Source organism: Arachis hypogaea, chromosome 4, assembly GCF_003086295.3.
Source record: "Arachis hypogaea cultivar Tifrunner chromosome 4, arahy.Tifrunner.gnm2.J5K5, whole genome shotgun sequence".
NCBI classification, from domain to species: Eukaryota; Viridiplantae; Streptophyta; class Magnoliopsida; order Fabales; family Fabaceae; genus Arachis; species Arachis hypogaea.
Window position 1 is genome coordinate 11,082,135 of NC_092039.1, and position 10,285 is coordinate 11,092,419.

The 10,285-nt window shown below is 30.3% G+C and overlaps 1 protein-coding gene across 1 annotated transcript; it reads left to right on the forward strand.

Annotated features, from left to right (window-relative positions):
* The first annotated feature begins 4,731 nt into the window (after window positions 1–4,731).
* LOC112796258 (stilbene synthase 1-like) lies at window positions 4,732–6,775 on the forward strand. Its single transcript, XM_025838635.2, has 2 exons — window positions 4,732–5,008; window positions 5,571–6,775. Exons 1-2 carry the CDS (start codon window positions 4,831–4,833, stop codon window positions 6,560–6,562), a joined length of 1,170 nt encoding a protein of 389 aa, XP_025694420.1. The 5' UTR covers window positions 4,732–4,830; the 3' UTR covers window positions 6,563–6,775.
* Window positions 6,776–10,285: the final 3,510 nt, after the last annotated feature.

Consider the following 10,285-nt stretch of genomic DNA (forward strand, 5'->3'; position numbering starts at 1 on the left):
ATAGGAAAGCAGAGGTTCAAAAGCAACAAAGCATCTCCAAATGCTTATCTAAAATTTCCACCAATGAATTACATAAGTATCTCTATGTTATTTTCCGCTTTAATTATCAAATCCTCATAACCATTTGAATCTGCCTGACTGAGATTTACAAGATGATCATAGCTTGCTTCAAGTCGTCAATCTCTGTGGGATCGACCCTTACTCACGTAAGGTATTACTTGGACGACCCAGTGCACTTGCTGGTTAGTTGTGCGGAGTTGTGAAAAGTGTGATCACAATTTCGTACACCAGAAGGCGGTGGAAGATGAGGAAGCATTAGAAAAGAAAAAGAGGCAGGCAATGGAGAGTGCTCTGATTTATCTATTTCCACGGAAGGGTGAGGAGCTGTCACCATACATCGCTGCAGGGATGAGTTTTGCGGAATGATAGAGTGAAATAAAGTATATTAGGATTGGAGATATTTTGGATTGATTAAAATATTATTTTAAATTAGACTATGCAACTCTTTGCAAGAGATTTGTTTTCTTCGTATTTTCATGAATATATTATGTTGTTTTGTAGATAATCTTATTGTTTTTGTTACAAGTTTAGATACTAAGGTTGAAAATATTAACCCTTTAAAATAATAGAAAATCTAAAAAGTAAAAAAATAAATAGTTATATAATATTTTTAAAAAATTGTACAATCTTTTTAGAAAAACCCAAATTTTTTATTTTTTTAATCTTTCCTAATTTAGCGGCAGTTTTGAACCGCCGAAAAGTGCCACAGAGTTAGAAAAATATGTCCAATATTCGACGGTAATTGTTCCAGAAAGTTTAGTTCCATTTTGTGGCGGTAATAAAACCACCGGAAAACACACGTCAACTTGAAAATCTCTATGTAAATAGCAGCGGTTTTATAACCGCCGATAAACATGCTGGAAATCATGTCATTCGCATTTGGTGGCGGTTTGTTGAAACGATTGCCGTGAAATATTGATTTAGTGACGCTTATACCAGCAGTTGCTGGAAACCGCCGCCAAACCTAATTCCGACGCCCATAACCATAGCTGTCCAGTTAGTTGCTGGCCATTGATTTTGCGGTGGTTTAAAACCGCCACTAATAAAGAAAAAAGCTGCCGGTATTTTTTGCCTCCCTTGTAGTGATACTTGAGTTTCCCTATATCACACAAACCAAGATATTGATACACTTGTAACTAATAACTGCTACAACAGTTTAAACTCTCTATATATAAGTGTAAACAAATCATAGTACATTTTGTGACTTTGTGTATGAATCATCGGTGATTGGTTAACATCTGCGATAGCAGAAATATTATCCTCCACTATAGCCCTATGTCAACAACTTTAACTCTTGTCATCTTCTTTGGTATTCAAAAAACTGAATTATCAAAGTAGTAAGTACTTTCCAGACTTCCACTTTCATGGAAACACAAATCCAAAACTAAATCGTAAGATAAAAAATTGAAACTTGAAAACCTTGGACACTTTTAAATCACAGTTTTTAAATACGACATAAAAAATTGATTTAAAGTCTGAAATAATTCTTTTAAAAAGGTGAACATTCAAAACCTTGATCTTTGACATCTATTGTTACATTTTTTTAAATTATGTGACAAAAATCTATTTTCTAAAATCACTATTCAAAACTGTTACCATAAATAAAAAATTATGACTATAGATCAGTATTCTGAAAATCATACCGGACTGACCGGTTTGATCAGGTTAATCAGGAACCGATTCTCTAGTCTGTCCGATTGACACAAAAAACTACTTGGCAAAAAACTAATGAAAAAATGGTCGAACTGGCAATAAACCAGTGAACTGATTAGTTTTTTAATGGTTTTTAGAATTTTTAATTCAAAAAAAACCTCAAGCGGTCAATTGGCGTTGACGTCTTCACCCTTGTCGTTAAGCCTGCTTCTGTTTTCGTCGTCGTCGGCCGCTCTGAAGTTGTGTCTCTGTCATTGTGCCATCACAACCAGAAGTGGTCTTTACAGATCGGCCCTCTTCTCGCTGTCGTGCTCGGAGCTCTTCTCCTTAATTACCATCGTGAAGGTCTCCTCGAAGATCTTCTCTTCGCTGTCGCGTCTCTCTCCCATGATAGCAACCATTGCTTTCACCTTCATCCTCCAACGGTTGTTCAAGTCCACTGCTCTTCTGACTTTGAATTAATTTTTCTGAAATAATTTTGTTGATTGTTGAAGGTACTTTTTTTATATTTTTTTGTTGATTTCTGATTTTATTGTCTAATTGTAATGGATTTTGACTTTTGAGTTTGTCTTTTGAACTTTTGGATGTAATTGTTGATTGTGTTTTAATGATGCATGTGCTGTTTAGTTTGTTGATGTGATTAGAAATTGTATAAATCTTTGTTAACAATTCATACTTAATTATTGACTGTATTTAATTTGTACAAATTTGTGTTTGTGATTGTTGCTAATTATAAATTTTTATTTTTGAAAATAGAATTTTTAATAATTTTATTTTATATTTAATTAAACCGGTTAAATTTCAATTGAACCATTGAACTAATAATTACCTTATCAGTTTATTCATCGGTTCAGTTTTTGGAACCTTGCTATAGACTATCTCTATTGTTACGGTTTTTAAACGTGACATAAAAAACCGTAGCTTAATTAAAGCTAAAAATGTTATAGTGAGTTTCGAATTGAGTGACTATAATGTTAAGAAAAGTGTTATTGCATGGTCTTTCTACGACGTTGCCCTTAATATTATGCCGAATTCAATTTATTCTTAGGATAATTGAGATGATATATATATTGAGGAATATTTGTGATTCTACAGTTTTACAAGTTTGTAAGTTGTGAATCGCACTACTTTTTTATGAAAATATATTTTCCATTGGTAAAATGATGAGAGAGTGACTAGTAATAAAAATTATTCTAGTAGTATAAAATAATATAATCAATTATTATATTATTATTTTATTTGTTCAAGCAAGACTACTACTTAATTAAAGACCGGAATCATATATGGTGGTAGACTCCATTATTGTCATCCACTCACCAAACTCCTCACACATCCAGTCAAATACATCGTCTTTGAATATTGAAATTTATATAAAATGACAAGTTCACCTTAATTATAAATATACTTAAGTACCACTAGTTAATAAATCCGACACAAATATTTTTGCTTCTAAGAGATTTAATTTCAACAAGACTTGGATGTAATGGAAATAATAAGCACGTGTGTGCAACTTTAATTTCAACATGACTTGGATATATATATATATATATATATATATATATATATATATATATATATATATTATTAGTTTAAATATTTAAAATAAATGGTATCATAATATGATATTAAAATTTTATATTCAAAAAATTTAAAATTTAATTTTTAATAAATTCTAAAAGTAAAAAGAAATTATAAGATAAATAAAAATTTATGCAAAAGTTAAGTAAACTCAAAAAAAAAATTACTTGAAAAAAAATTAAAGTATCAAAAATATAATTATTAATTCATGTTATCTTTTGTTGTCACCGTAATGTTTTGGCACCAGTAGTATCATGATATATAAGATGTAATGGAAATAATAAGCATGTGTGCCCAACTACCTACTGGATGCACCTATTCATATCCTTCGTAATTGGATGCAAATATATAAAATATTAAGGTGCGTTTGATTTACGTTTTTATTTTTTATTTTTATTTTTTAAATTTTATAAAAAAATAACAAAAAATAAAAATAAAAAATAGGAATTTATTATTTTTATTAGTTTTATTTTTTATAAAATTTAAAAAACAAAAAATATTAAAAATAAAATAAAAAATAAAAACACAAATCAAACTTGTACCCTTATCTTTCCTTAACAATTCTGTATGGGAAATGGATTCTCTCCAATTTTTTTAACACATGAAAAAATACAGTGTAATCTCTCACCATTAACTGTATAAGTGGGGTCAAAATTAAATATAAAAAAGAGAACATTAAAAAGTGAGAGATCACAATTGACATTATCTATTTTTTTTTCATTGGAGAGGATCCACTCTCCACCCTATCCAACTTTGATTAGATACATGTAACATAAATAAACAGAGCCGCCACACATTAAATAAAAGATTTTTATTATATAATTAAATGCATGAAATAAAAAAAGATTTTTTTACAAAAAATAAAAAAGAAAAAAATCTCTATATTTCTTACGACAAATAAAACATGTTAAATACCACAAAATTTTATATTTCTTATGTAAATTTTTTAAAAATTTCTTTAATAATATTTTCATGTTAAATGCAAGCTTTCAAAAACTAAGATATTTCTAACAAACCAAATTAAAGTTTACTGAAAAGAAAGAGAGAAAGAGAGAGAGAGGGGAAAGAAATAAATACTTTATTCTACCAACCACAAAAAATGGACCCATACATCAATTACTAAAGACGAAAAGATCTCTAAATAAATGTGCCGCCAATCTGGTCCGCCATCCACAGAATATCATGAATTAAATAACACTAAAACTACACAATATATGTAACATGATACATGCACAATCAATCAATCAAAGTCAAAGCAAAACAATTAAACAACCAAGAAGTCAGAATACTTCGTTTTTGAAGTTAACTAATTAAATAATAATCATTGTCACCATTACGACACTTTGAGTTAGCACGTTTTCTATGTAACTTCCAATTCCCCCATTTAATTCCACATATGCCCCTGGCATACTCATGCATATAAATATTCCCCTTCTCCCTGCCTAAGTCTTCACCAAAATACAAAGCACATAGCTAAAGTTTGCTCTCCCAAAGAACATAGCTAAGCTTTGTTGTCCCAAAGAACACAGCTAGAAAAAGATGGTGGCTGTTAGTGAGATCCGCACGGCTCAAAGGGCAGAAGGCCCAGCAACGGTACTGGCGATTGGCACAGCAAATCCACCAAACTGTGTTGATCAGAATACATATGCAGATTATTATTTTAGAGTCACCAACAGCGAACACATGACTGATCTTAAGAAGAAGTTTCAACGTATTTGTATGTATTTTTTATTTTTATTTTTATTTTATTTAATATTTATCAAAGTAAAATTTATTATTTTATTATTATATCAATACACAATATATAACATATCAAATAAAACAGTGAAAAAATTTTCTAGTAAAGATAAAAAAGTGAAATTGTCATGCATATTAGTTTCATTAAAAATATCAATAAACTTGTACAACGTATTGGGTAAACAATAATAATATTTTAAACTATCATTTTATTATTTCACCATAAAGGATTTAGGGAGAAATGAGAATTATTGGCTATTCAAATACAAGGTAAATGTAAAGAAAAAATTTTGTCCATCGTCAAATATTTTCATAGATTTAAACACTGATAATTAAAACAATGAAAAATATAAACTAATTAACTTATATTCTATAGAAATTGGGTTAGTTTAACAAAATTATATACAAATAAAAATTTACATATTTTACGGTCACCATTTAAATTTTCATAATTAGAAATAATAACTTGTTCAATATATATATTTACCATTTTTGAAACTTCATCAAGGATATTGATATATGTGAATTATATATTATTACAGGTGAGAGAACACAGATCAAGAATAGACATATGTATTTAACAGAAGAGATACTGAAAGAGAACCCCAATATGTGCGCATACAAGGCACCGTCGTTGGATGCAAGGGAAGACATGATGATCAGAGAGGTACCAAGAGTTGGAAAAGAGGCTGCAACCAAGGCCATCAAGGAATGGGGTCAGCCAATGTCTAAGATCACACATTTGATTTTCTGCACCACCAGCGGTGTTGCGTTGCCTGGCGTTGATTACGAACTCATCGTACTCTTAGGGCTTGACCCAAGTGTCAAGAGGTACATGATGTACCACCAAGGCTGCTTCGCTGGTGGCACTGTCCTTCGTTTGGCTAAGGATTTGGCTGAAAACAACAAGGATGCCCGTGTGCTTATTGTTTGTTCTGAAAATACTGCAGTCACTTTTCGTGGTCCTAGTGAGACAGACATGGATAGTCTTGTAGGGCAAGCATTGTTTGCCGATGGAGCTGCTGCAATTATCATTGGTTCTGATCCTGTTCCAGAGGTTGAGAATCCTCTCTTTGAGATTGTTTCAACTGATCAACAACTTGTCCCTAACAGCCATGGAGCCATCGGTGGTCTCCTTCGTGAAGTTGGACTTACATTCTATCTTAACAAGAGTGTTCCGGATATTATTTCACAAAACATCAATGATGCACTCAGTAAAGCTTTTGATCCACTGGGTATATCTGATTATAACTCAATATTTTGGATTGCACATCCTGGTGGACGTGCAATTTTGGACCAGGTTGAAGAGAAGGTGAACTTGAAGTCAGAGAAGATGAAAGCCACTAGAGATGTGCTTAGCAATTATGGTAACATGTCAAGTGCGTGTGTGTTCTTCATTATGGATTTGATGAGAAAAAAGTCAGTTGAAGCTGGACTTAAAACCACCGGAGAAGGACTTGATTGGGGTGTGCTTTTTGGTTTTGGTCCTGGTCTCACTATTGAAACCGTTGTTCTCTGCAGCATGGCCATATAATGCGCTTAATTATATATCTCAGCATATATGCAATTTTGTTATTTTTTAATAATTTTCTTTTACTCTAAAATAAGATTCTAAATTGCTCATATTCTTAGATGAGTGAAAAATTAGACAAAGTTGTCTAAAGTTAATTCATTATGCGAAGATTCAATACCAAAATTTGTAATTGTTATTAAAAAATATATCAAATTCTTTTCCATTGATGAACAACATGACACGTACCAATATTTGGGTTGTAATTTTATCCAAAAACAACTATAAACACCTTTGTATGAGGTTTCATTAAGATAAAGTTTAAAGTATTAGGTATGATAGTACAAGGCTTGATGTTGTATTATGTTTGTAAGTTTTTATATTATCGTGTGTTTGATGCCTCTCATATAATTATCTAATAATGTTACTTCTATTGTCTAATTTTTAATATGTTGTCACTTGATACAAGATTGAATATAACAAAATTAATTTTATTGAAAAAGAATACTCATGTTATCTTGTATATTCGTGTTATCTTTTATTGATAGTTGGTTTTGATTTGTTAGATTAGTTTGTTCGTGTTTTATTTTTTATTTAGAGAATTTTGATTCTAATTAATATACTGATTTTTAAGGATTTTTGTATTCTAAATATATGAGAAAAAAATGTGAGACGTTAATTTCTAAAAAAAAAAACACGATGCTAGTTTGTGGGGTAATACAAAAGAAATGGTGAAATGTGTTTTATGGGTAAATACCCACCTTTTTTTCCTAAGACATAGTACACCTTAACTATCCTTAAACTTCAGCAAGGTCTCCACTCATCAAGAAAAATAAACAGTAATAATAAATATATATTTTATACTATTAGTATTATTATTTCATTACAAAAAAATCACTCATTCAACAACACTTTTTTTAAACTACATTTAAAAATAGTAGCCTATTCATAGAATAGGTTATGCTTTATTCTCTGCGGTCCTTTTTTAGAAGAATAGAAAACATAATTATGACATCACTTAAAAAGTGTATTCTTAAATATTAAAAAATCACTTATAAAGCATAGCCTTAATCTAATGTCTATGAATATATATTTACCAAAAGAGACGCTTTTTAAGAGTAGTCTAATTGTTATGTTTTGGGTACGTTTCATAAATGTTTTCTAATATAAGCGCGCTATAATAACAATGAATTTTATTTTCTTTTCACACCAGTGCCCTTCTCCTTCGCAGAAAGCTGAGAGAGAGTTCTTTTACTGTTTTCTTTCGTTTTCACCTTCATCTCATCATCTCTTCTTTACCGTCACTGCTCATCACTGCGCTCACCAAGTAAGCATTCTCTATCTCATTCTCCATCCTCTCTTCTCGCTCATTCTCTAACTTCCCCTCTCTATTCAATGTCGAAAAAAGTGTGTGCACGCTCTGTTCTCTCGCGACCCCTCCTACTCTAACGAGTAAGCAAGTAAACCACCTTGTGAAGGTTGATCCGCTGCTCTGATGAATCTATTGAAGAGTCAAGGTTTTCAATGAGGCGAAGCATCAATCCCTAACAAGTGAGGTAAGCGCCTCATGATGATGATGTTGAACAACAATAGCTAGTGAAGACAGAGAAAATATGTATCAATTTTCAATTGGTTTTGTAAAATTTGGGAGGTTTTGGCTTTTGATTTTAGGGTTTTTAATTAGAGATTTTTGCTTCTGAATCTATATTGTTTCTAATTTTTAGGATTATAGGTTTTGTTTTGGGTTTTGATTAGCCAAAAATAAATTAAGTCAGGGGATCTATGTTTGGTTCGTCAATTGCATTGGGAATATTAGTACAAAATCGATATATCTGTCTCCATTCATATATAAATTTATAATAATTATTTGAATTAAACCAATAATTATCATTAATTCATATATAAAATTATAATAATTATTGATGGATAAGTAGATTAAAATTTATATTATTTTAATCTTATATAAGAAAGGAATAAAGTATATTTTTGTTTCACTTGATTTTTGGTAACTTCGACAGGGTGTCGAATCAATCTTGTATCAAGATTTCAGTTCGAGAAATAAATACGACTCTTTTGAAAAAAAGTGGGCTTGACGCAAGAATTATTAAGTGTTTGTGTCAAAACAAACTGTGTCGAAATACTGGTGGTAAATTGTAGCAAATAAAAGGAAGTACAAAAAAATATAAGCTTTAAATAAATGATAGAGTAAAATTAAAATTGAAAAAAAGCAAAATAACAATAAATTATTGAAAGCAAAGAAATAAAAAGAAATGAATTAAAATGGAAAAGAAAGAAAACAAAGGAAAATAAAATAAAAATAAACTTCCGACGCTCACATGCATTTACACTCCATGATCTTTCGTTGCGTCATTGGAATTGAAAATTTTTGCAGAGTTTGGTGTGATGGTGAAGTGTTTTTTATTGAAGTCCCTAAACTCTTGTGAACTTCTCCTATTTATAGACTATGAGAATAGACTTGACCATAAAGAATTTTGCCCACGATCTCGCTTCCTCTTTTTTCTCAGGCTACGATCCTATGTTGACTATAGAAAATTTTGACTCCCAAATTTTGACATTTCACGTCTTTCTTACAACCTTGGTCTTCAAGTAACTGCTTTTCGACTTCGACATTTTTTGCACCATCTTTCTTCGACTTCAGCTTGCTCGTCTCTGCTTCTATAGTCGAAACAATTAATAGTCAAAATGTTTTGTCGAAAAAATCTATTTTTAGTACCAACAATTTCATAAATGGATAGAAAGAAAATACCATTTACATAGATCCGAAAAAAAACTGTCAATATTTCTTTAAGCAATAATTTCTCTGTTAAGATGCCAAAAAAATCTACTAAAATCAATATCCGTAGATATTATTTGTGACAAGAAATTAATTGAGAACCCTCGAAATATCTACAGGGATGGGATATAGGTATCCACCTGACACAGATCCATTAAATTTTCGTGAATATAAAGTTATCTAATCATTCAATAAGGGTCTAGCCAATAAGCCAACAAATATTTTTAAATTATATTTTATACTAATTAATTATTATTAATTAGTAATTATTTAAATTTTATTTTTTAAAAAATATAAAATTAATAATTGTTAATTACAGTAATTGTTTAAAATTAACTGATTACAAATAATTATTTTCCTATCCTTTTCCTTATCCATAAAATCCATTCTAACGAAACCGACCATTTGCACGCACAACAACTACTTTCGAAATCACACTCTGCTTGCAGTTCAATCTATTATTTTTGCAAGTTGCAACAAATTTTTGCCTTATAGAAGCGCCTATCCTTTTATATAGGCGATTAGTGAGAAACAGGCATAATAGTAATTCAACGTTTTATTTATTAAGTATATAATATTAATAAAAGGGCAATTTACGTTAGTAAATTGTTTGATCTCAATATTACGCAAATACATTGTTTTCAAATTTAATACGCAAATGCGTTGTTTCACTATTTTATGTAAACGGGAAAGTATGAGGAACCAATGAAACATTTATACAATGTGTACAATAGAGGTTTATGGAGTATTAGAGATATAATTATTAGTGTTACATTTTCTCATCAGTTGAAGCTTTTGGGATGAGTGGTATCATGATATGGTATTAAAGTGCTAGATTCAAAAGGTCAAGAGTTCAATACTTGGTGAACCCAAAAATTAAACTAATTTTACGTGTAGTGTGCTGCCTATACAGTCAAATTATATAAAATTAAATAAAAATTAACTAAGTTCCA